At 36.7% G+C, this 27,104-nt stretch overlaps 1 protein-coding gene across 3 annotated transcripts; it reads left to right on the top strand.

The window, feature by feature from the left end:
- The first annotated feature begins 12,476 nt into the window (after window positions 1-12,476).
- Window positions 12,477-26,874, top strand: LOC18426513 (B3 domain-containing protein Os01g0723500). 3 transcript variants are annotated; one of them, XM_088871085.1, is made up of 7 exons: window positions 12,850-13,096; window positions 22,296-22,354; window positions 23,326-23,917; window positions 24,001-24,141; window positions 24,225-24,365; window positions 24,455-24,675; window positions 26,275-26,874. In XM_088871085.1, exons 2-7 carry the CDS (start codon window positions 22,313-22,315, stop codon window positions 26,551-26,553), a joined length of 1,416 nt encoding a protein of 471 aa, XP_088727211.1. In that variant the 5' UTR covers window positions 12,850-13,096; window positions 22,296-22,312; the 3' UTR covers window positions 26,554-26,874. The 3 variants fall into 3 exon arrangements, with proteins under 3 accessions (XP_006833221.1, XP_088727211.1, XP_088727210.1); XM_006833158.4 differs by lacking the exon at window positions 22,296-22,354 and having other exon boundaries at window positions 12,477-13,096; XM_088871084.1 differs by lacking the exon at window positions 12,850-13,096 and having other exon boundaries at window positions 22,200-22,354.
- Window positions 26,875-27,104: the final 230 nt, after the last annotated feature.

Here is a 27,104-nt window from a genome sequence, read left to right as displayed (position 1 = left end):
GCTTACGTACTTCTCTTGTTGGCTCCGCATTCACTACAACAGTAGGCACAACTTAGTTAAGTTAGGCGAACAGTAACCCGCACATTTATTGGGAGCCTAAGGAGAGGGCGGGAGAGTATATACCTCACTATGGGGCTCAACAATACTACCGCTAAGGTGCTAGACCATTCTCATCAAAGGGTAGGGGCCCAAACCCTCTCTGACTTTACCACTTTGAGAATGGCCTTCAAGCCCCATGATGACGTATCTGACTCCATTCTCACCAAAGGGCAGAGGCCCAAATCCCCACTGACTAACCAATTTTTGAGAATGATCTGGGTGCCTTTGCGGTAGTATTGTTGAGTTTCATGGTGAGGTCTCTAACTGTATTCTCATCAAAAGGCAGGGACTTAAATCCCCATTGACATACCACTTTTTTTGAGAATGGTTTGGGGCCTTGGCGGTAGTATTACCAAGCCCCATGGTGAGGTCTTTGACTCCATTCTCACCAAAGGGTAGGGGCCCAAATCCCCACTGACTCATCACTTTTCGAGAATGGCCTGGGCCCTGGTGGTAGTATTGCCGAGCCCCATGGTGAGGTCTCTGACTCCATTCTCACCAAAGGGTAGGGGCCCAAATCCCCATTGACATACCACTTTTCTCACCAAAAAAAAAAAAAAGAAGCTTGTATAGACATATTGATTAATGAATACATAGAATCTCTTCATAGAAACCTGAGACTCTAATAAGAAATAAATCACAAACACCTAACTATACCTGGACCAACCATAAAATACAAGATTATGCATGTACCATTCCCATACACAGTGATTATAATATACACCTTCTATAATTAACTATGTAGACGCATTTCATCATTTTTTCTTTCTTTTGGTACCATGAATCGTGGGCCCTCCTCAAATAAGAGGCCATACGGGTTGTGATGTGCCCCATCAAAGGAAGGAGGAAGAAGATATTCATGCTTTAACTTCTTTGGCTCTTGGTCCAGAAATCATTGAGAAAGAGGAGATTTTTTACGTTATAGATAATGTTTTCATACGTGCTTTTGATAACCATGGAATTGGTCGAAACTCTGTGCCTAAGAAGAAGTTGGAATACACGTGAGTTGTCTCTCTCTCGCCCCCCTCTCTTTTTCTCTCTTAAACAAGGTGCATAAAATCTCATTGAACTTTTACCTGGTTTGTAATGTGTTAAAAAAAAATACCTATTTTATTTTGTTTTAGATCAAGAAATGGATCGAGTTCCATTTATGATTTTATGTATGTTGCCCACATTTATGACAAGTGTTGTGCATCCGCACACCATACAATGTGTGGTATATTTCTCAAAACACATATACTTATACACTTTCCTTAAGAGAAATAACCTAGAAAGGTCCAAAAAATATATTCGATTTTATTCTAATCTCTTTATATTTGTAAAGATTGATGCGATTGAGTTAATCAAGGATTCTTGCCGAATATGTTGAATACACATCTATTATAAATAGAACCCACGACCCTCTTTATGGTCGTGGTGAGTTTTAACCAAAACGCCGACTCCTCTAATTTTCTCCATGGTATTATAGTGACGTCTCTAAATTCCTCTCTCAAGATCTCTAAATTCCTTTTTCAAAGTCATCTAGTCTCCCATGCCTCATTGTATTTCTCATACAACATTTACTGATAAGTCGTATATTCAATCTCTTTACATTAACCCAAGTTCTCAACTCTTTTATTTCTTTCCATTAAATCTCTCTCTATCTATCTCTCTCTCTCTCTACAAAAAATACTAGCACCTTATTTGTTTCTTTTGACGCTTCTGCTCTTCTTTATTTTTTTCACTTACTAAAAGGCCCAAGACAAAGTCTGGCCCAAGACCCAATAAAAGCATTTTATATTTTCTTTTTCCTCTCTTACATCTCCCTTCTTTTTCTCTTACACTAGAAAAAAAAAGGGTAAGTAAAAAATTTTCCTTACACCAAGTCACAATCTCTCTCTCTCTCTAACATTAAGCCCACAGTCCTATCTCATTAGGCGAATAAAGTCACACTTTCTCTGTCCTGAATTTTTTTTCTCCATGTCTATTCTAGGAACCAAATCTCTCCTTTCACTCCTCTTCTCAAAGGCCCTATATCTACTCTACATGTCAAAAAGAAATTTCTCAACTCCTACTTTTCTATCTCTAAGATCAGATCTCTCTTTCTCTCTAAAACTAAAATAAAATAAAATCTCACATCGTTCATAAAACTCTCTCAATCGGCTTTCTCTATCTATTTCCTTCAAAAAATGTCTTATTCTATGCACTTTCTAAACCTTCTTCCTCATCTTGTCATTGTCAAACTCTTTGATGACAATTTTCTACTAGGGAAAGGTCAAATTATTCCTAATGTTAGAAGCCAAGGAATTATGGGACACTTTGAGGGCTCTACACTAGAGCCCTCTAAGTTTCTTCTCTTAAATAAAGATTCTTCTAACCTAGAACATGAAAACTGATATGCGATCAACTCATCATAGCGTGGATCAACTCTATGCTATCACTTGAAACTCTGGTACAAGTACTTGACATCTCTACTCCCCAAGATCTGTAGTCTACCATTACAATTCCTATGCACAACAAATTTGAGGTGCAACTAATGGACCTTCAAACCGAACTTCAATACATGGGGCATAAATCTATTCAAGACTATTTGAATATGATGAAATTCCTTTTTGATTAATTGGTAATTATACAACAGCTTGTGGATGATAAAGAAAAAAGTCTGCTACCTTTTACATGAGATTGGTGAGGAATACAAAATATTTGTCGCTCTAGTTATGGCTCGATCAGCTCTACCATCATCTACAACTCTTCGCCATCTCTGTTTTTAACATGAGTTATTGTTCAATCTTTCACATTTGGGAAATAATGACTCAGCCACTACATTAAGACCCACACGAGTTTCTCTATACGTCATCTCAAACGTCAAGAGGAAGAGGAAAAGGACGAGGTCATAGAAGAGGAAGAGGAAAAGGACGAGGTCATAGAAGAGGAAGATGATAAGGTCATTGCGGTCCTACAGGCCAAGGTGGTCTAGCACCTTATTTGGTCGTGGCAATCCTAGAGGTGTTCGAGGGCGAGGACTTTTACCAGGACCACCAACCCATCCCATTAATAAGATTGGTGCTGAATTTTGTCAAATACGTGGTCACAAAAAATATCTCTCCTTAGTGCTATTATCAGTACTCTTGACAGGACTCTCAAGACAACCCTAATGCTTTGACTCACTCCTTTGATCCTATATCACTCATTATACCCTCTAAGGTAGGTGTGATTGTGGACACCTGAGCCACAAATCATGTGGTCGATGATTCAGGTATTCTTGTTTATTCTCTATAACAGTTGTTGTCATATCATTATAGATGATTTTCCTAAGTTCCTATCACACATATTAATACTTCTTTTGTTGCTTCATACATAGGTTCCTTAAAAGTTCCTAATGTGTTTTTTGCTCCTAAATTTCAAAAAATAAGTCCTCTTTGTATCTCAATTCATTGATCTATTCAATTATTCATTCTTATTTACACCCACTGCTCTTTTAGTGATTGATATTTGGTCCAAGAAGCTCCTTGCTAAAGCTGAAAATCATGAAAACCTCTATTTTCTTGGAAGCGATGAGATTCATGCTTTGTTCATTACTGTCTTAGCCTCTACAAGTAGTTATAATGTCTTTGCAGAACTATGACAACATCGGTTAGCTCACACTAGCTATGCTATAGTTGACCACTTGAATAAACTTAAGGTTTTACCCTCCTTGTGTGATAAAATGTCAACTGACATTGTTTGCGATGTTTGTTTACTTGAAAAATCATCAATTACCTTTTTATAATGCAAGTAAATGTACTTCTCGCATTCGTACTGATTTATGGGGACCTTCTGGTCTTGTCTCTCTCTCTCTGGCTCACGTTATTATATTAGTTTTGTTGATGGTTTCACTCGCTTTATATGAATATATTTTGTAAAATTTAAATATGAAGCCCTTCAACGTTTTTAATCCTTCAAAGAATTCACTGAAAACTATTCTCAATTGCGAATTAAATTCCTTGGTAGTGATTATGATAGTGAATTTGTTTCATGTACCTTTTTATCTTGTTACACTTCTCATAGTATTAAACAACAATTTTCCTGTCCTCATATAGTTGCCCAGATTGGTGTGGTAGAGCAAAATAAAACATCTGTGAATTGTGGTTGTCCGTATACTATATAGTGAACTACTGATGCATTTTGGGAGTGAAGCTTTTAATACAACTGTGTTTGTTATTAATTGATTACAAACCTCTACCAGTCCAAACAACATGTCCCCATCACAAATGATTACTAGACAAGTGCCTAATTATTCGGTTTTGTGTGCTTTTGGTTACATGTGTCATGTTCATATTGATACATCCTTAAGAGAGAAACTCTCTACAAAGGCAGAATAATATGTATTTGTTTAGTATAGTGACAAGCATAATTATGTGTGTCATGTTCATATTGATACTTCCTTAAGATAAAAACTCTATATAAAGGATGAATAATATGTGTTTGTTTAGTATAGTGACAAGAATAAAGGATATCGATGCTACTCTTCTTCTATTGGAATATAACTGTTTTTGATGAGGGACGATTCTAAAATGGCAAAGAAAATTTAAAAGAGGGATAGCCCACGGCCTTTACCTTTTCTTATCACATCGCTTGCATAAAACATGTCATCTGCCAAATCTCAAATATTGCTTTAGTGTGGTTCAAACTCCTTGGTAGATGGAGCTACTAATCAAATATTGAGTAATGGTGAAGATATTAATTCCTCAATAGAAAGAACATCAAATACTCCAATCTTTATAATCAACCATGTCAGTCCTCTTGAGATGTTCTGCCACCCATATTCTTTTAGATAGATGATTGGGCATCATTCCTCTAAATAATATTCATTTTCTCTCTAAATTCAATAAGCATATAGAACCAAAGTATGCATTAGATCTGTTACGTGCACAAGATAGGGAATGAAATTGACACCACACACATGTGCATGGGATATGTTAAGAAAATTTAGGATGAGTGACAACAAACCATCACCAACACCAATGGTCACAATACAAAAACTATATGCTAGAGATGATGATCCTATTCAAGATCCAAAAAAATATAAAAGTTTTGTTGGTGGTTTGTAGTACCTCAAATTCACTTGACCAGATATTATATATTCCATCAATCAAATATGTCAATTTATGCATGATCCTCATGAGATGCACCTCAAAGGAGATTCTTGTTGGGTGAGTGTGGCCCTTGAAGATTTTATGAGTGCTTATAAAATGAAATGATATGGTGGAACATCAACTTAGTGGGAGTGTGGTCCCCTGTGTAACATACTAAGCAAAAGATGTTTGTCGATACTAGACTGTGCTTGACATGCTAGATCCGTCTGGTTGAGAAATATCTATGTTATCTGGTGGTCTCATAAAGAGAGAGAGAGAGAGTGAGAGATTGTTCTCTCGCCTTGTTTTTTTGACTTCATATTTCTCTTTCGATTTACATCGTCTACTTTTGGAGAGTCGTTGGCTCACTAAAAATATTGGTTTCAATCCACTATTCAAAGCTAGGAGATATTGATTGCTGAAAATAAAATAAAATAAAATAAAATAAAATCTTGGCCGATATTTACCCCATCTAGTTGGAGTTGTTTTGGTGTTTTAATATCTTTGCTTTTGAGTTCTTCTATACTCTTGCATCCCCGTGTACTTCGTGTAAGTCATACCTCTTATTATCATGGAATCAAAGACTAATACCGAGAGTGCTATAATTTCTGTGCGCCTTGATGGGAAGAACTATTGCTTGTGGTCTTTCCAAATGAGACATTTTCTCATGGGATGGAAGCTATGGGGCTATATTAATGGTTCTGTTTCCTAGCCTAAGGATGAGAATGAGCGTAGTGATTGGCTTGCCATCGATAGTTCTATTGTGACATGGATTATGAACTCAGTGGAGCCCAAAATTGGGCGCAACCTCACGTATCAATCTAGTGCCAAAGCAATGTGGGATTATTTACAGAAGATTTATTCTCAAGCCAATACTGTCTGTCTGTATACCCTAGAATAGGAGAGCATGAAGACACAACAAGGGGACTCATCAATTCAAGATTATTTTAATACTCTTTCAGGTATATGGAATGAGGTGAACTCAATGGAGATAGAGCCACCCACTGAAGCTGTTACTAAAGCACGAAATCGGTCTCGTTTATTTCACTTTTTATTGGGTTGTAATCGAAGTTTGAAAACATGAGAGCACAAATCCTTCATCGTACTCCCATTCCACCATTAGATGATTGCTTCTCAGATCTCATTGCTGAAGAAACTCGCTTAAGCTCTGTTGGAGTTTTCAAACCTACATCACAAGATGCCACTGATGTGGCATTAGTCATGTCCAATTTCCCTAACAAATATACTAATTATGCCCAAGTGCAATGTTACATATGCAAACAAAGAGGCTACATGGCCGATCGGTGCAAGAAGCACAGTTTTTGTAATTATTGTAAAAAGTTCGGGCATGTAATAAGTGATTGTCAAAAACAAAATCAGGCACGTGGGAAGCCTCCTGTACTTAGTTAGACTCAATGGGGGCTGCAATTGCCTCAATTCCTAGTCCCCTCAGCTTGGAAGATGCCACTTCCAGTCACTCTCATTGTGCCTCCACATCTGTTACCCCTGTATCCATGCCAGATCTTGGCTCTATTGTCTCAACTACACTTCAACAAGTTGCTCAGGTTTTGGTTGCCATGGGTTTCTCAGGTAACTCAAATCCGTTCTCAAACACTTGGATCATAGATTCAGGGGTATCAAATCATTTGACATGACAACTTTCACATTTACCTTAGTAAAACCTCATTATGAAAATATGACTTATTTTACTGCTAATGGGTCTCCACTTCGTGTTACCCACTCTGGTAATACCAATGTCCCTGATCCATCTGGTAACTTCTTAGCATTAAAATATGTTCATCATAGTCCCAATCTTCTTTTGAATTTAATATTTGTTGACTAGTTAGTTGATAACAAGTGTCTTGTTTCTTTTTCTAATAAAGGTTGTGTGGTGCAAAATCTAGCAACAGGGAAAGTGATTGGAAGGTAAGCAGGGTCAGCTTTTCACAGTTAGTTTCATTGAAGCTCCTTCTCATATGTCACAAGCTCTGCTAGTTTGTCAGCTTTCCTCTTCTCCTCATGAAATAAATCAATCAAATTCTCTTTAGTATATTTGGCATTGTAGGTTAGGACACTCACATTCTCAAAAAATGCTTTCTCTTTTAAACTCTGGGCTTTTACCTACCGTTTTCTCTCACAGAAAATTTAATAAGAATATTGTTTGTGAGAGTTGCAAGTTGGCAAAACATTTGGCTCAACCTTTTCCTCATAGCAATAATAGAAGTATCGTGGATTTCGCTTTAGTGCACTCTGATGTTTGGGGCCCTGCTCCTGTTCCTTCAATTAATGGATTTTCTTATTATGTGATATTTATTAATGATTTTTCTAAATGTACTTGGATTTATTTTCTCAAACACAAGCCAAGTGTGTTTAGTGTTTTTAAAGACTTCTATAATATGATAAAAAATCCATTTGAGAAAAATATTAAAGTTTTTAGGTCTGATTTTGGGGGGAAGAATCTATTTAATGAATTTCAAGCGTATCTTCATACAAATGACATTATTCATCAACGTTCATGTCCTCATACCCCGGAACATAATGGAATTGTTGAAAGAAAACATCGTCATATTCTTGAAACCACTCGTTCTCTTCTTATTAACTCTCATTTTCCAAAGAACATTTGGGCTGAAGTGATGTGTACTGTTGTCTATCTTGTTAATCTTCTTCGTACATCAATTTTGCAAAATGTGTCACCATTTCAAATCTTTTTTTTAAAATCCCACTGATTGCTCACATTTACGTGTGTTCGGGTGCACATGCTTTGTACTTTTACCATTTTCTATCCATGATAAACTCTCACCTAAGTTTGTCAAATGCATGTTTGTAGGTTAATCAACAATTTAAAAAGGATATTGTTGTTTTGATCATTCCATTAATCGTATTAGGATATCTTGACATGTTACATTTTTTAAGCACATACCCTTTTAGCAGCATTGCCCACACCCTAACTTAACTACACATGCGCATGAGTTTTCCTTTTTTCCTAGTTTCGATTCCTCCTTCTCATTATTATGAAAATTAGGGATTATCACATTAAGTAACTACCTATGATGAGCCATCCTTGTCAAGTGCTGATCATGCATCACCTCCAATTGTTGATCCTTCTACCGGTCTTGTTCAACTTCGGCAATCACTTCAAAAGCCCATTTCACCTGATTGTCTTAACTTACTAGTAGTTAACCCATATCATACTTGTTCTCCTGCAACCATCAATAATCCATTGTTTCATGAAACATCTTCTTAGTCTCAAGCATCTAACTTCGAATGCTGGCGTATAGCTATGAATGAGGAAATTGTAGCTTTAAAGGTAAATCACACTTGGGATTTGGTCCCATTGCCCCTAGAAAAGCATCCCATTAGTAGTAAATTGGTTTATAAAGTCAAGTTACGAGCTGATGACACTCTTGATCGGCATAAAGCCCGATTAGTAGCTCAGGGTTATGCCCAAGAGCATGACAACGATTATGAAGAAAATTTTGCTCCAGTTGCTAAGATAACAACTATTCGTACTTTTATTGCACTCGCGTCTATTCGTGAGTGGCCCATATGGTAGATGGATGTAAAAAATGTATTCCTTAATGGTGAACTTCAAGAAGAAGTTTATACGCGTCAACTACCTAGGTTTGTTTCTCAAGATAAGTCATTGGTTTGTCGACTTCGTAAAGCAATTTACGATTTCAATCAAGCTCCCAGTGCATGGTTTGAACGTTTTCAGGCTGTCATTATTGCCACTAGCTTCACTCAAAGTAAATATGATCACTCTATATTTATTCGTACCACACAACATGGAATTTGTATTATTTTATTATATTTTGATGATATTCTTATTTCTGGCAATGATTTCACTTCTATCAAGGATGTGAAGCTACGATTGTAAGAAGAATTTCAAATGAAGGTTCTTGGGGAAGTATCTTATTTTCTTGTCCTTGAGATCTCTTACTCTAAACATGGTATTTACATCTATCAACATAGGTATGCACTTGATCTTGTTTCAACTGCCCATTTGAATGATGTGAAGGTTGTTGATACACCCATGGAACTCAATGTTAAACTTTCTGCATATGTTAGATATCCTCTTCTTGAGCCTACGTTGTATCGCAAACTCGTCGGCTCCCTCATCTATCTTACTATGACTTGTCTAGATATTGCATATGCTATCCATGTTGTGAATCAATTTGTTTCAGATCCTCGACGACCACATCTATTAGCAGTTATCGAATTTTACGCTATGTTCGAGGTACTTCCATTCGTGGTTTATTCTTTGACGCCACATCCTCTTTAGATCTCAGTGCATATGCAGATGCAGATTGGGCAGGCGATCCAGACACTTGTCATTTTGCTACAGGATACTGTGTGTTTCTTGGGTCATCATTAATATCATAGAAGAGCAAGAAAAGAATACTGTTTCCAAGTCAAGCACTGAAGCTGAGTATCGTGCTATGTCTTCTATTGCTAGTGAGATTGTTTGGGTTCGTGCTCTTCTCAATGAGTTTGGTATCTCTACTTCAAATCCCACACCTTTATATGCAAATAACCAGAGTGTAATTAAGATTGCATCTAACCCAGTTTTTCATGAACGCATAAAGCATATTACCGTAGATTGTCATTATGTTTGTGATCGCTATCTTGATGGTACATTATCTCTTCCTTATGTTTCTTCTACTGTGTAAACAACTGATATTTTCACCAAATCTGTTACTCGGAGCCGCCATGATTTTTTAGTGGACAAGCTAATGCTTTCCTCATGTCTGCATCGGCTTGAAGGGGGGTATTGTCATTGTATATTTGTGTAGGGATAGCGTGATTTACATTAAATATGTATTTGTATATAAACCCTTTTAGGATTTCATTCATTGTTAATGAGAATTGATCAAGATAGTTTATCTCTCTAGACTCTGCATCTTCTCTAAATTAACACAACCCATTCTCTCATCTTTGAGATATCTCTCTTTCCCACATTGTGAAAATAGGCTAAGGGTTTAGGTTATGGAGTTCTTCTCTCTCTCATCTCTCAACTATAGATTTATGGCTAAGGGTTTTAGGGTGTAGCAAAAAGAGAATATCTCTCTCAAACTAGGTTGCTAAGGGAATTCACCTAGGGTTTAAGTTTGTGACCAAATGGTTCATGTTCTATTGGTGTGGCTTGTTATAAAGTTGCTTTCCCAGTTGAGATTGAAGGTTGATTATTGATCCTACACCATCTGATGTTGGTGATTTTGTGTGGGGTGTAATAAACTCGGTTGAGGTAATCTCCGGTACTCTCTTTTTGTTTAATCTCCGGTACTCTCTTTTTGTGGATATTTTCTTTATTTAAAGAAAATTGGTTTAATGACATCAAGGTTTTTAAAATCTTGGATTTGTTAGTTTTATTTTATGTGAAGCAATAGTTATTGTAATATGGCTATTTATAAGTGATCTTTGCCACCAGAAAAAGAAAAGAAAAAAAAAGGGGTGAAGAGAAGAAAAATAAAAAAATATATTCCCCGACAATATCACATTATTCTTTCTTTCAATTCTCTGATAAGGGAGGGGTACCCTGAGTGATTGTTTTTTTCTTATTGGCCGAAAACATGTTAATCTCGTCGCCTATTCTGATGCTGACTGAGCTGGAGATTCAGCTACGGGAATGTCAATATCAGAATTTTATATTTTTTTTGCCTGGTCTCTAGTGTCATGGAAAAAAAACGAAGGATTGTATCACGCTCAAGCCTAGAAGTAGAATATCGAGTAATGGAGACTATTGATATCACTTGGTATTTTCACCATTATGTCAAAATTGGGTATCAACATTCAACATGTAATTCCTTGTTGAGATAATCAAAGTACAATAAAGCTCGCTTTCAATGCATGAACTACACACATTGAGTGGGATTATCATTTTATTTGAAAAAAGGTTGGAAGTAGAGATATAATTCCTAATTGTGTTTTAACTACATAATAACTTGCTGACATCTTAACAAAAGCCTTCTTACCTGTAAATATCATGCATTAGCAAACAGTTTGTCCATGTTTCATAATGACAACAATTTAAGGGGGAGTGTTGGAAATGATCTAAAAAATATATATTTGATTGTATTATATTCTCTCCATATTTGTAAAGATTGATGTAACATAATCCTTGATTGAGTGAATCAAGGATTCTTGTCCAATATGTTGAATACACATCTATTATAAATAGAAGCCCACAGCCATCTCTAAGGGCGTGGTGAGATCTACAAGAAATACTGGCTCCTCTAAATTTCTTCATCCATGTGGCCCCCTTTTGTACCAAGTAACATGGTGGGCTTATGTGGACCCCTTTTGTACCAAGTAACATGGTAGGATTTTATCTAGAGAGAGAAATAGAATGTAGGAAGAAAGAGTAAAGAAAAGACTAGTAAGCTACATGTTGTTTTTACAATTCTTTGTTGTTTTTACAATTCTTTCTCTCAACGCTAGCTTATTTTGATTGATGATCTTTTGATCATTCCAAATTTTTCTTTGTAATAAACAAATCTTGTGATAGTAAATCTTTTCATAAATATATTGGCAACTTGTTTTTCTGTCCTGATTAGTGCTAATATGAGTTATTGGCCTATGACTTCTTCTCATATGTAATGAAGATATACGTTAATATGCTTAGTCATTGCATGGAAGACTGGGTTCTCAACCAATCGAATGGATGATAGGTTGTCACAAAAAAGTGGCACTAGTTGTTCTCCTAGCTAGTGCAAATTCTTCAATAAAAGTGCTAATCATGTTAATTCATAGGCAACTATTACTTTAGATCTGTATTATGCTTCTATGGTGGATAGGGACGTAGCAGGTTGCCCCTTGCCCGGCCTGGATAAGCTAGGATTGGGCTTGAGCTAGGCCCTTTTGGCTCGATCACGACCAGCTTGTGCTTAGGCTTGGGCTGTCCAGTTGCCACCCCTTGAATTCCTTCATTGATAATAAAAGGAGCAAATTTTGCCCTTGCAATCCTTTAAGAATCTATGTGAAAGACTAGTTAGACAAATTATAGTGTCTTCCCTCCAATATTGGATCCCAATAATCCAAGTCCCAAGTCCCAATCTTGTTTAAGATGATAATTCTAAGAAAAATGGTTTGATAGGGCTGCAGCTCTATTAAAATAAATAAAGTCTTACCTTATAACTCATCAAAAATTGTAATTCAAGTGTTGAAAACCCTTTAAATCGATCATCTCAGCTTGAGCACTATGGTTGTGCAAAAATTAGAATTTTAAAAATTTAAAAATAATGTATATTACTATAAATCATCTAGACCATCTATTTCGCTTTAAACATAAGTGCTCACATATCCTCAAGATTTGTACTATTTTCTGAGTTTTAAATTTTATTGCCACTATTAAAATTTAATTTTATAACTATTTTAAAAATTTTCGATGCCAAAAGTGCTTCTAGGATGAGGAATTGAGGTGAGGCTTTATTTTGTTTTCATAAATCCTATGCCCTTTAAAAACTTATCTACTTCTAATAAAAAGCTCGGAATCCTAAAAATTTAAATGAATTGTCAGATTCCAAAGAAGGGAAAAAGCAAAAAGAAAAAAGACAAAAAAACAAATTAAGAAGGTAAAAGCATCTCAAAATGATCACATGGATCCCGCGTGGTGCTCCATGCACAGTAAACAGTGGTACTTTTCGTGGCCGCAACAAACTGGTGCGAGGAAATTAGGCCAAATTTTTATTGTCTCAGAGTAGAGAGAGAATTGCAGAGCTTCCTGTAGCAGTAAAGCTCTCATTTTCTCTCTCTTAGTGGGTAGTGGTAGAGAACAGAGAATGTGGGGGGGTAGGCAAGCTTGTGAACAATGCATGGAAGAGTGCTACAGGAAGCATGGGCATAAGATGCCCAACAAGAGCTCTTACTTCTTCAAGGTGTTAATGGACAACTTCTCTGAGCGTTTGGTAAGGCTTTCCCTGTTCTTTTTTCATGATAATTTAGGGGGTTTTTCTCCATTTTGCTGTCTTGTTGGGTTTCTGCGATAAATTTTGTAAGCGCCCATTTTAGTGATGTAATGCATTTTGATGCAAAATGGGTTAGTTTTTTAGTGATGTAATGTATTTTGATGCAAAATGGGTTAATTGTAATTGTTAGCTCTATAGTGTTTTAGATTATTGGACAAACAAACTCATTATTTGACTCTCTCTCTATATGGTATCTTCACTATCAGTTATGTGTCTTCTCCATGATGTATCGTCGTGCATGATGTACCCATGGCGCTTCGATGGTTTAGTGTATCCAATTATGCTGACTAAAATGAAAAGAGACCTTAGCTTCTATTATGACTTCATATGAATCTCCTCTGTTTACTTCAGGAACTCTTTGAATCTGCTTAATTTCTAGAGTTTGATGTTACCTCCCTGTTAATCTGAATGCTTTTCTAAATGTTCTGGGAGTATGATTTGTATTTGTTGAACTCTTACTCTGTGACCCTTTTCTCCTTGATGAAGTTTTCAAGCTTTAATCTGTTCTGCATTTTTGTTTATATAGTTTTGGGGTTTTTAATTTGATGGGTTTGAGGCTTTTCAAGATTTCAGAGGTGCACGTTTTGTTGATATATTTTCTTGGATTAAATCAGTGTTTAAAAGATCGGACTGGTGGTTGAACCAGTCACTAATAATTCTGATTTGGATAGGCTGACTACCAATTGAAAAACCCAAAAAAAAAAAAAAAGGAAAAAAGAAAAAAAGAAAAAAATAGAAGGAAAGTGATCATTTTTAATCAATAGACTGAAAAATGATAATGAAAAAGATCAAAAAACAAATTATGCATTTCAATCAACAGAATTGGTTGAAAAAGGATTGAAAAAATTATTGTTTTTCAACAGATTCAATAATTGAAAAACAATGATGAGAATATTATTTTGAGGAAAGATGTTGAGAAAGATGTGTTCAATCCTGTAATACATCTTTGGTTAAATCAATTTAAATCATATTGTTGCAACCTGCTTTGATTCAATCATTTTTCTTCGAAAAATTTGAGATTTTTTTACATCATCGAGATTCAATCATTTTTCTTCAAAAATTTCGCACAAATTCTAGTTTGAAGATCAAAGTTTGAACCCATATATCTGTTATTTCATCTGCACATATAGGGCAATTAAAGATCTATGACAGTAATATTTTGTGAACAATTTGCATCAATTTGGTGAACTACCGAAATATTAATTAATAAAACAAGATTTCAGGTTGACAGAATCAGGCCCATTCTGACATGGCCATTTATTTTTTATTTTTTAAAGTCAAAGACTGGTTTTGATCCAAAAATTTTGTTTGTAGATATGAATGGGGGCTAGGAGAAGATATATTTGTGACAAAATTGATCAAAAACGATTTTAATGTGAGGGATTTGAAGAATATTTCAGAAAAAAAAAAAAAGCGAAAAAAGTATCTCAGATAAACGTAACCAGTCTAAGTCCAATTTCCGAAGGCACTCAGACTAGTCAACTCCCAGTTCTGGACTACGTGGGCAGTTCCCAAGTGTGGGGGTTGCCGATTTTTTAAACCTTGAATTAAACTGAATTTGTGATTGAGGGTGCAAAAGTTATTTGCTTGTTTTGCCTAGTGATAAGTGTTATGTTCGCGTGGAGTCTTTCTTACACGTGTTAGTTTGATTTTTAGAGTGATTTCAACTATTGGGAAGAGTAGGAACTATGACTATAGCTATCATAGCTTCCAAACTGAAAATAATGGAACCTTGCGCTATTCTTGGAGCTTGGTAGGACTTGAACCCCATGAGGTGGCATCCTCCAATTGTTTCATGTGCGACTCTTCTGATTCTTGAATTTGAGGAATTTTGAAGTTTAAAACTCTGTCTTTGCATGAAACTTGACCTGGTTCCAGTGATTCAAAAAGTAGACCGCTCAGCGCCTAGGCGGTCCGAAAGGCCTGGGCGATACGGCCAATCTGGGCGGTCGACCCTGGGTGACCGCCTAGGTGGTACGGAACTCGCCTAGGCGGGCGCCCAGTGCCTTTGCCCAGCCTTGGGCGGGTTCCAAGGCCCTACGCCTCGCACAGGGGCAGAAATAAGTTTCGATGGGGGCAATTTTGGTCATTTTTTTTTTATTAAAGAGCCAACCATTAGTGTTTTAGGTTCATTTGAAACCTAAAACTTATTGGAGCCAATATTAGAGAGAGAAAGCCCCTAAAAAACTAGTTTTTGATGAATTTTTTAGGATCGAAGAGTTTCTCAAAGTTAACAAAAATTGATCAAAACATCACCCATTGATCTTAGATTTACTTTTTGTCGTTTTGCAAAGTTATTAGGGGTTTTTTTAGAAGATTTTGAGCATTTAAAAGCATGTTGAGGTGAAAGTTTGAAGATTGAGCAATCAAACTCAAAGTAAGTGATTTTTTTTATTGCTGTAGTAAATTGCATTATTTTTTAGATGTCTTCTTCGAGATCTAATAGGAGTGGTGATCTCAGTTGGAAATATGGCTATAACTCAGATCCTAATGATAAAAATTGCATAAGATGCAAGTTTGTGATAACGATACAAAAGGGTGGCATAAACCAGTTCAAGACACTTCTTGTCGGTATCAGGGGGGATGTTGCCCCATGTAAAAAGACTTTTGATGCTGTTAAAGAGGAAATAAACAATTTTTTGAACATGGTAAAAATGAAAAAAGAATCAAGAAGGAAGAGAGAGATAGAGCTGTGTATTATCTTGCTATATGGTTTTATGAGGTGGGCATTCCTTTCAATATCGCTCGCTTAAGTAGTTTCTATGCTGCGGTCGAGGCAATTGGCCAATTTGGCCCTGGGATGGAACCCTAACGCCATATGAGCTTTCAGAGCTTTTTTTAAAAAAGGAAAGTGTCACGAAGGAAGCTGTAGAACTTAAGAAGGATGCAGGGGCTCAGTAGAGGGTTTCTATTATGACTAATGCTTGGAGTGATAGGAAAAGAAGAAGTTAGATGAATTTGCTTGTGAATTGTCCTGTAGGGACTGTTTTTTTGAGGTCTATTGATGCCTCTGACCATATCCATGATGCCCATTACATATTTCAAGTGATAAAGAAGGGAGTCAAGGAGGTTGGGGAGCATCTGGTTATGCAGGTTGTCACAGACAATGCTGCTTCTATGGTTGCTGCATCTAATTTGTTGCGCCAAGCTTATCCTAGAATCTTTTGGACACCATGTGTAGCACATTGTATAGACCTCATGCTTGAGGCTCTTGATGGTTTAACCGAGATGTCAGGTGTGGTGAAGAAGGCCAAGTTAGTTACAAATTTCATTTATAGCCACCTTCTCACCCTCAGCATGATGCCTACCTTTACAAACAAGAAAGAGATTGTGAAGCTTGGGGTCACGAGATTTGCGACCTGGTACTTATGCCTAGATAGCATACATTCGAGAAGAGTGCAATTGAGGTAAATGTTTACCTCGGATGACTGGAGAGCATGCAAATGGTTTAAAGATCAGGTTGGGAAGAATGTGTGAGATATTATTCTTTCTAAGGCTTTTTGGAGAGGGGTGTAGGGCGCTGTTAAGGTATTTTGTCCTCTTATCAAAGTCCTTCGCATGGTTGATAGTGACAAGCCTTCTATGGGCTACATATCTGATGCTATGGAGAAATGCAAAAGAGAGATAGCCCAAAATTTAAATGATGACAAAACCTGCTAAAAGCTTGTTTAGGATATTATTGATGAGAAGTGGGATAGGCAGCTACATCGACCATTGCATGCAGCTGGTTATTATTTGAACCCAGCTTTTTTTTTATATTGACAAGGATATTCAAACAATGACACAATTATGAATGGATTTAATGAGTGTGTAGATGTGCTAGTTCCTGATCTTGATATGCAAGAAATTATATGTGCTAATGAGCTGATAAATTACAAGTGCTCATTAAAGTCTTTTGGGAGTCCAATGGCGATGAGGCAAACGACCAAAATTAATCCAGGTATTAATAATATTCTTAAGTTCATCAAGTTCAAGTAATCAAGTAATTTTATTATTTATTTATGATTTTTTTCTATATCTTTGCAGCCCATGGGTGGAGCCAACATGGGTGAAGTTCTCCAAATTACAAAAGTTGGGCATTCGGATCTTAAACCTAACTACTTCTTCATCCGGTTGTGAGCACAATTGGAGTACTTTTGAAGGGGTAAGGCCGTAACTAAGGGTAATTTATATAATTTTATAAATAATACATGAACCATAGATATTAGATTTTAAATAGTTTCATTTGATTTTGTTAGATTCATACAAAGAAAAGGAACATGCTTGAATCAAAGAGGCTCAATGACCTAGTCTATGCAAGTACGATCAATTCTTGAAGGATAGGTTTGCTAAGAGAGACTCCATCAGATAAAAAATATGAACCATGCTATGAAGTGGTTAGTTGATGATGATGAGGTCGAGGGGCATGAAGGATTGACATGGGACATGGTTATGGATGCTTCAGGGACATCAGCTGACCCTCATAGGGCCACTAGATCTTCTGTACAGAGAACAAGGGTGGAGGAAGAGGAGGAAGAAGAGACTGATTCAGAAGAGATGGAGGAGGACAAGGATGACCAATATGTCGAGGAGGGTGACGACTCCAATGAATATGATGCCAATGCAGCTGACCCAAGATTTTTTGATGATGAATGAATGATAAATGTTGAATAATTATTGAACTATTGAAGATTCTTTTGAGTCTTCAAGTATTACTTTCATAGTTTCATAATTTAATTTTGTTTTCTTCATCGTGGTGGTGTACTGTAGTACTGGTTTGATACTATTATGTAACTTGGTTTGATAATTTGGTTGGTTGGAAAATTTTAAGTTTTAATTGGATATGGAGTATAAACTGACTTATGGATTATGGTTATGCTTATGGAGTGTGTACTAAATACTAATATGTAGTATAATTTGAATTATGTACTGCAATACATATAACTGATACTGACATAACTGCAAAATCATTTTTGGATTCAACTGGGCCGCCCAGGTTCTGGGCGCCCACCTAGGCGCTGGGCGACCTGGACCTCCCAGGTCGCCTAGGACCCGCCTAGCGCTTTTTGAAACATTGCCTGGTCCTCAAGTAAGTCGACTCTATCAAGGCTTAACTAGTTTTTTTGAAATTGGCTAGTGGAAAGGAGTTGAACTAGCTAGTGTTCCATAGTTAGCACTGGCAATTGGGCCAAACCAGCCCACAGACTTTTGGGTTGGACCCCATTTCAGGCCTAACTCATGCAGTCCTATTTGGCCCGCAGGACAGGCTTGGCTTAAAAAGGTTGAGCCCGCATTGGGCTTGGGCCTAGATACAAAAACTTGTGCGGTGCTCGGGCCAATCTCGGTCCTGCCCCTAAGACAACATATTGGCAGCTATTAAGAGCAAGACAACCAATCGTGCTGGTCCGTCCTGTAGCCTTCTCCCTCCTTGATATATTCTAAAGCACGACGACTAAGAGATACTTGGCTAACTGAAGAGCAATTGAAGGAAGTAGATTTGGAAATATGGAGGTCCATGGTCGATTACTCGAGGACGAGTTCTTTTGAAGGAGGGGTGATTGATGCATCCCTAAATCAAGAAGAAGGAGCCTGGAAGGTTCCAAAGAACCCTAGAACAAAGTTAAATTATTATCCAAGAATTTTCTCGGAAGCTTCTTTAGAAAGATCCAAGAAAATATCTTTATGACTTAATGGCCAAGATTTATCAACGTTTGGACTACCCAAATTAGTCTATAAATACCCCCAAAAGGGACCATTCCAGTAGCTTAGAGTTGAGGCTTGCCTGAAGTCCTATTTGAGAGTGAGCGATTCCTCTCTAAGTGGTAAGTAATTTCCACTAAAGGTTGAGAGATACCTTCATTGTTTTTCCCTCTCTCCTAACTAATGCAGTTGTAATTTACCTTATATTGCAATAAAACTCACAGTCTTATAAGATTGGTGGTTTAAAAGAGGGGGTAAAGTTCCACTTGATAGAAGGTACTGCTTAAATTCAGCATAGGGAAGCAATACCAGGATGAAATCTGGTGCGATGTTCTCCCTAAGCATGCCTTGTCACTCTAGGAAGGCTATGGCAATATGGCTATGGTACAATGCATGATGGCCGATGAAATACTTGCTCATTTGTTAAAGATGGCATCAAGATATGTCTTTGGCCCTTATGAGATTCTCCTACACGTCAAATTCTCAAGGACAAATGTAAATTTGTTATCTTTTAAAGATTTTATGAAAGCAAAAGAGGGTGATTTAATTTATGTATTGGTAGCCACAGAACAAAGAGGAGAGTAGCACAATGTACCCAAAGGTGTGAAAGACATACTTTATAAATTTGCTGATGTAACCCCTAATGAGTTCTCAAAGGGTCTATCTCCATTGAGCGATATTCAGCATCGGATTGACTTAGTGCCTGGTGCAAGCCTCCCCAACTTACCCGACTACCAAATGAGTCTTGCCGAGCATCAAGAGCTTCAGAAGAACGTTAATGAACTCCTTAGCAAGGGATTTATTTAAGAAAGTATAAGTCCTCTCGTTGTTCCTACCCTGCTTACACTAAAGAAAGATGGGTCTTGGAGGATGTGCATAGACAGCCATGTCGTCAACAAGGTCATTGTCAAACATAGGTTTCCAATTCCACAGCTTGATGATATGCTTGATGAGCTAGCTGGTTCAACAATTTTCTCAAAAGTAGATCTTGTAGCGGATACCATTAAATTTGTATCCGCCCCGAAGATGAGTGGAAGACAATCTTACAACAAACGATGGACTTTATGAGTGGGCCGGTAATACCATTCGGGCTGTCAAATGCTCCCAACACTTTTATGAGGCTAATGGTATAGGTCATGCACCCATTTATGGGAAAATTTTGTGGTTGTATACTCTGATGGCATTTTGATCTATAGCAAAAATGAAGAATCCCATAAGGAACACCTAAGGAAGGTCTTTTAATCCTTAGGAAGTGCAAAGTTACTAAACTCATAAAAGAAGTTGAATTCTCGACATGCAAAATGGACAACGTATCTTCAAGAGTTTACCTTCACTATCTGTAAGTGGGGAGCTATGAACAAGGTTGCAAATGCACTTATTTAAAAGGTCTACCTCCTTCAAACCCTCTCATATGAAACAAGGAGGGAATCTCTCAACCTCTAGTTGAAATTACTCAGCACTTAAAGAGGAGTTCCTCACTTGCCAATAGGACTCAAGGCAAGTCTCAACTCTAAGCTACTAGAATGGTCCCCTTTGGGGGTATTTATGAGCTAATTTTGATAGCCCAAATGTTGCCAATCTTGGCCATTGATTCCTTAGATACAATCCTTGCTATTGATTTGAAAGATATTTTTAGAGAGAAGTCATCAATATATTTCTTGGATCTTTCTAAAGAAGTTTCCTAGAAATTTCTTTGGATAATAATTTAACTTTGTTTCCAAGCTCCTTCTAGATTTACAGATGCATCATCCACCCAATTTCATACAGGCAGGGGCATCAATCCTCACACGTTTTGAAACATTCAGACCCAAGCCAAGCCCAGGCTAAGCTATAAAATTTGGGAGAGCTTGGGCACACCCGGCCCAGCAACCTATGAAGGTGTTCTAGGCTGAAGAGTTGCTTGGTTTCTAGTTGTTGATTTTCTCTGCAGTTTAGCATCTAGATAACAATGTTTTTGTTTTTCCTTTTACGAGAAAAAAAATAAAAAAAGTATACAAACCAGTATCTAGTTGTTAGTTGGATCATTTTGGAAATCCATAGCATGTTTAGCAGTTATTGTGACTACATTCATTGGCTTCATGCCAATGCAGTGGTTTTGTTCAATGCATGATTTGAATGCCTTTACCCTGACCCTTGATCATTTTTCAACTGCACAGGGCCATAAGGAGTCTGTATAGTATCCGATCTGTGCCTTCTCTCCCTTCAACAAGTCATCTAGATTGACATTGTCTCACTTTGTGGAGTATATCTAGTTTTGCATCTTTAACATTCTGAGACATGCCCATTCCATGAATTGTGAGGTGGCAAGCCTTATAATTTGATGTTTGAGGAATGCAGATGTTTTCTTGAGTTAGGTTCTTATTCCTATTAAGACAATCTTGGTGTGTATTTTATCCCTAGAAGAGTCGTTATTAAGCTCATGTGTTGTACTTCTCTAAACCATACTGATCAAAATGGCTGTTCTAGATATATTTTGCATGTCTGGCTTGGCTTTGTGAGTGAGTATTTAGTGTGGGTCGTGGTGGTTCCATCCCCACACCCAGTTACCACATCGTGGTATCCATTCCTACCACTAACATCCCAAATTAACACCTTCAAAATGTAACTCCCTAATCTATTGAAAAAAACAGGCAGGGGCCTGTCTTCCCCACTGAATTACCCAAAAAAATAAATAAAAAAATTGCATTTATGTCTTGGACCAAATCCCTTATGTGGCAAGTGCAAAAGAAATTTGAAAAACTCAGATATGCTTTGGACGGTGCATTTTAAATGCAGGTAATGTAAATAGTACATTAAATGTGGTCTCTCAAAAATTAAAGGATGCTCAGTAAGTTTTACATGTAAAATATTGGACCATTTCCACTCAAAACTTAAGTAGAAATGTAAAGTAGAGAGTTTCTCAATACAAAGGTGATTTAGTTTCAGCATCCTGCTACTGTTGGGTTCAAAAGTATCATGAAAGAACTCATAAACCATGTATTTTCTTTGCAAAGGAATGCACTTACTGTTATCATCAATTCAACCCAAGACCTACTAGTGTTTTTCAAGCTTGACAACGCAAACGGTGAGATACTCTCTGTATAGGTTAAATACCATAGCTGAATATTGTTCGATGCCTTCAACAAGTAACGGTATCCTTTGGGTACATTTCATCTTCATATGACAGGTATTCCATGGCCCTGCATATAGAGATCATCTGCTGTTTTGCTCATGAAAATCAGTGATCCTCATCCATATCTCTTCCTTTTGTCTAATTTGAGTTCCAAATTGCTGGTTTTAACCAAAGCTTTGATACACCAATACTTTTTTGAATTCTAGTGTGCATCGATTTCCTGTAATTCATATTTTACTCATTTACCCCATTTACCTACTAAGTTATACGTTTATTGTATTGTTTATGTTTCCAGAGTTATTGTTTTTGGAATGGGTGCAGCTTTTCTTATTTTTGTTAATTGGACAGCATACAGCTTATTTCAGATGCATGGCAGGTTAAAAAAATTTAGCACCACTCCTTTCACTGTATGTGCATTTCTTCATCTTTCTCTCCCTCTCTTGTATTTTCTTCTCTCCTTTTACTTATTTATCAGGTAGTTCAAAATGATTAATAGCAAAAGTATGACCTCAGAACTAGCTAGTAGTGTTTCATCTAAAGTTAAACTAGAGACATTGAATGAATAATTATTACATGATAGCAGCAATCAGCAATACCCACAAAGAACATTCATGTATGGCATTAAGGAAACTTACGTCACTTGATACACGGAATTTTAGAAAATTGTACCTGTAGATAGAATTTCATGTTGCATTAGCGAAAAAGGAATTTAAATTGCGTAAATGGGAATTGAAAGCCGATGGAAGCCTGCTGCTCTTACATTCTTCTCTGTGACTATATATGTTACTGTTACATATGATCTAAAGAACTGAATCAAGTGAATACTGTGATGATCTATAGTACAAAGTGTCTGTGCCAGCACAAGATTGATGGCTTTGAACATGAATCTGGTGTATGGACGGACCTTTTCAAAGTCTACTTGGCTCATGTAGGGAATGACCCCTATCTAGGCATCCACTGTATTAGTTTTAACTTTTAAGTATTCTCTTCTTAAAAAAGGTTCCAAAGTTATTTATTTATTGGGAAAGTATACAATGAGACCATTTACCTTTGGTACCAGGTGGTCACAATTAATCTTTACCATTGGATGTGAAATTGGGTGGCTGCATTTATTTCGTTGACTAAGGTCAAATTTCAAAAGAAATTTCCTTGAACTTTGTGACACACCCAAGCTATCAGATTTTACATCAGATTGTTGTAAGTAATTGTGACCTCCCTATACCAAAGGTAAATAGTCTCATTGTATACAATCCCTTATTTATTTGTAGGGGATATGAATGAAATTGTGGGTGTACAATTTTTCTCACATTCCTTGATGTTCTTCCTTTTTCCCTTTGGTGATATGCTTATTTCTGGTAAATGAATGTGTGCTTGGCAGTGGATCCCACCAGCTTTTCAGAGGCACATTGAACATGAATCATCTGAAAATGCCATTCTAAAAGGTCCAAATGGAAAAATTAGGCATGTACAATTGATAAAAACCATTGGTGGCATGTTATTTGATGATGGTTGGAAGGAATTTGTGAGAGATTGTTGTTTGGAAATGGAAGACTTTTTGGTCTTTAGATACGATGGCAATATGCAATTTACTGTTCAAATATTTGATAGTACTGGATGTGAGAAGGAAGATCCTTTTAGTGTACAAAACTTTGTAAGTGAGAGAAGCCTTGTTGAAATTGGAGTAACTCAGAATTTGGTTGACTATCCCGTCCTCTCTCAGCTTGGCTCTCACAAAGTTACCATGAGAAAGAAATCTAGAGAGTGGAACGTCATGCCCTTGAAGCCATTAGCTTATGACATGACTGATGACTGTGATAGAACTAAGGTGGAAGAAACATTTCATCATAAAGATGATGGTGGATTCATCAATATAGATTCAACTACAGATATTCAGGGGCACTTAGTGGCCTTTGACATTGACATTGGTTCCTGTGTTCCTTTTAGAACCAAACACAGATCTCCTAATAAGGGTGAGTGCCCTTTAAACGTTCCTTTAATTTGACCTTAAGAAGTTTTGATTGCCGTTCAAGTTATAATTTTGTAAGTTCTGCAGGCAAACAGGTAGGGGTTTCAAAGTCAAACATGCCAAAGAATGAAAAGCTTATGGACTCGCATATTGGGTGCTCAGAGGGATTGAACATTGACCCTCGTACTAGTGTTCCATTTGTTTCCAACAACAGGCTTCCTGATAAGCGTGATTACCTTTAAATATCCTTAGTGGTTTTCTTCAACTGCAGTTTTATTTAGCCTTCTTATATAGTTTATTAAGTTATGCAGGGAAATTTGCAAAGGTTTCAAAGACAACCATATCTTCCCAGAAGAAAGAAAAGCCAAAGGCTTTACATATTACACACTCAGAGAAACTGAAAATTAAAAGCAGTTCACCTATTACTTATATTTCGAAAGACAAACTTCCTAGTAAGCGTTAGTTCCTTTCAAAGTTCTATTAGTGTGATTCATGTGGAGTTTTATTTGGGATACTTGTTACAGTACTTTAAATTTTGCAGGGAAAAATGCAAGTGTTTTGAAGACAAAGAAGTCTCCCCAGAAGAAAAAAAAATCAGTGGGCTCTCGTGTTAGAAACTATTCAAATGTTGTGTCAGCAAGGCGTCCAGTGACAGAGATAGAAAGACAAAAGGCATTTGCAGCAGCGAGTTCATTCAGATCGGGAAAGCCATTCTTCACGCATATTATGAAACGATCGAATGTGTATTCTGGATTTTATTTGGCAAGTTTTCCTTCTCAAGTCCCCGTTTTATTTGAATTTTAATACTGATATTTTCTTATGCATAAATTGTCTAGAATTTGCAGAATAGAACTACTTGACATTGTTAGCACAAATTTGTTTGCAAAAGTATGTCACAGATCTCTTCTTGTGATTCCTATTAAAAACATGTAAAATTGATGTAAAGCCTTGGAGGTGTGCCATGCAGGAAACCACCTAATATGATTTCTTTTCTTATGATAAGCTGGCACAACCCAACAACATTTATTTGCACAGCATTGTCATCATCATGATCATCAATATTTACGATTGTCGTTATTATTATTCTCTGGAAGGAGGTTTGGTTCAGTATTTAGTGTTTACTAAAGACTATTTCTCATTGTTCTTGCAGATCTTAAAATTCAAAATCAGCCTCACAAGAAATTTTATTTCCAATAAAACCATTTACAAGGAACAAATGTTATTCTGACCATTTGAACTTGGAACACTACTTATTAAAGTATAAAACTGGCTCTATTTGAATGTTCTCAACACTTACTTAGCCTTCTAAAATTGTCTATATTAAGAAACTGATACATATATGGTGCAGGATCTTGAAAACATATTCTTTATACATTAGATTTCACGAAGATGTGTTTGTGCTTTCCGCTTCCTAGATGTTGCATACCATGCATTATTCTAGCAGTAGGATGAGTAGGTGCATGCATGTAAGCACTTGCATAGATGGATGCTTTTCGGCAGCCATAAGCATCTAGATGTAAACTGAAGGATAGTTTTCATAGACTTCTAATTTATTGGTGGAACCATAGTTCAGAAGCGATTGTGTGATTGTCAAAGCAAAAAATTTTCTAAACAATTGTCAAAAATCATTTGAGTTGTTGTATTATTGTCAAAGTAAAAAAACAACTTCAAGAACAAGCTGAAGATGTGCAAGAAGTCATTTGCATCATTATGCTACTGTCAAAGCACAAAATAATGATAATTTTGAAAAAAGAAATGCATCGTTTAGAATTATTCTTTTGGGGCTATAAAGCTAAACGCAAAAAGAAATCTTTTAGTCCCAGTAGAAACCAAGAATTGGCTATCCTCTTCTAACTATTCCACTATAATAGCTGACAAATTGACTCAAGATGCCCTTTAAGGACTTTCATAGGTCTTGTATGAATTGAATTGTATGCATTTGTCCATCTAAGCCTTTGGGTTAATGGTGAGACACCTGATTTTCAGTGAGAGAAGTCTTGGTAAAAACATCTCTCTTTCGAACCAATGTGACCCACACAAAAAGAAAAGAGAAAAAAATGTATTTTTGGAATTCGAGCTTGACAAATATGAATGGGTGTAATAAATTATTAGATTCTGCACTCGTCTTTATTTTAAAAAGAAAAAAATAATGTGATTTTCATTTAGTTAGATGTTCATGGATTTGCTAGATGCAAATAAGCTGGATTTTGCAAAAATGTTAAAGTGATGCAAATCTGAACTATGTTGTGGTTAACTGCATTCTCTTTAATGATGTATGGGAATTGGTGAAAGAATCATGTTTCACTTCCCATGTTGCTTGCTTGTTGAGGTGTATCACACTGGGTTAATTCTATTTTGCAGCATATTCCAGTTTGGTTCTCAAGGAAATATTTCCCAAGAAGGTCACAACATGTCACACTCCGGAACCCTTTTGGGGCACACTGGGTGGCAATCTACAGATACAAGGAATCTGTAAGTGAGGGTGCCCTTGTTGGAGGTTGGAAATATTTCTCCATTGAGAATAACCTGGAAGAAGGAGATGCTTGTGTGTTCGAGCTATCAAACGAAGGAATTAAAGAAATGTATGTACATATTTTTAGAGTAGTAGAGGAAATCAAACCTCTGAAATGGGCTACATAGTGGGAGTCCAGAAAAGATCAAAGGCATGTGTTCATATCTACAGGGTGTTAAAGATGGGCTGTAGTTGTAATAAGACAGAGTTATGTACAATTATACACGGTAGGGCATTAGAAAAACCGAACTGCAGAATGGGCAAGCAGGTGAAAGTGGAAAGTGATGCCCACTTCTTTTGTATTGTTTTAGTGTCTGTGGTACTTTGTAACAAGGATTTTTCCTTCTCAGTCTGTAGAGGGATCTGCTTGTTATGAATTTAGAAAGCTGAATACAAATAAGGGATACAATGTTAGCTTGTATATTAATGAAGAGCTCTTTAAATATGCATAGTACCTGGTGTTGGTTGAAAGGAGTTGTTATATTTGTATCGTTACTGTAACTTAAATATAAATGATTCATGTAACATTATAACCTTGTTGAACAAATTCATTCCCTCCTGGTAAGAACTATCTCTAAGACGTTTGACCGATGTCCAAGTATTTTTGGGTTGAAGAAGAGAATCTACCATTGAACTGGATCAGCGAGATCAGAAATCTTCAACAGAAAGTCCTTTTTTT

The sequence above is a fragment of the Amborella trichopoda genome, chromosome 7 (genome assembly GCF_054954075.1).
Source record: "Amborella trichopoda isolate Santa Cruz 75 chromosome 7, AtrichopodaSantaCruz75HAP2 v2.0, whole genome shotgun sequence".
Lineage (NCBI taxonomy): Eukaryota > Viridiplantae > Streptophyta > Magnoliopsida > Amborellales > Amborellaceae > Amborella > Amborella trichopoda.
Note: the sequence above shows the minus strand (reverse complement) of the source record. Positions and strands in the feature narration are given on the sequence as shown.

Excerpts from the sequence above, each read along its gene's own strand:
- LOC18426513 (XM_006833158.4), top strand. The coding sequence starts at position 12,971 with ATGTGGGGGGGTAGGCAAGCTTGTGAACAATGCATGGAAGAGTGCTAC. Across the intron at positions 23,918-24,000 it reads ACACAGATCTCCTAATAAGG|GCAAACAGGTAGGGGTTTCA; the intron begins GTGAGTGCCCTT and ends TAAGTTCTGCAG. Across the intron at positions 24,676-26,274 it reads TGTATTCTGGATTTTATTTG|CATATTCCAGTTTGGTTCTC; the intron begins GCAAGTTTTCCT and ends TCTATTTTGCAG.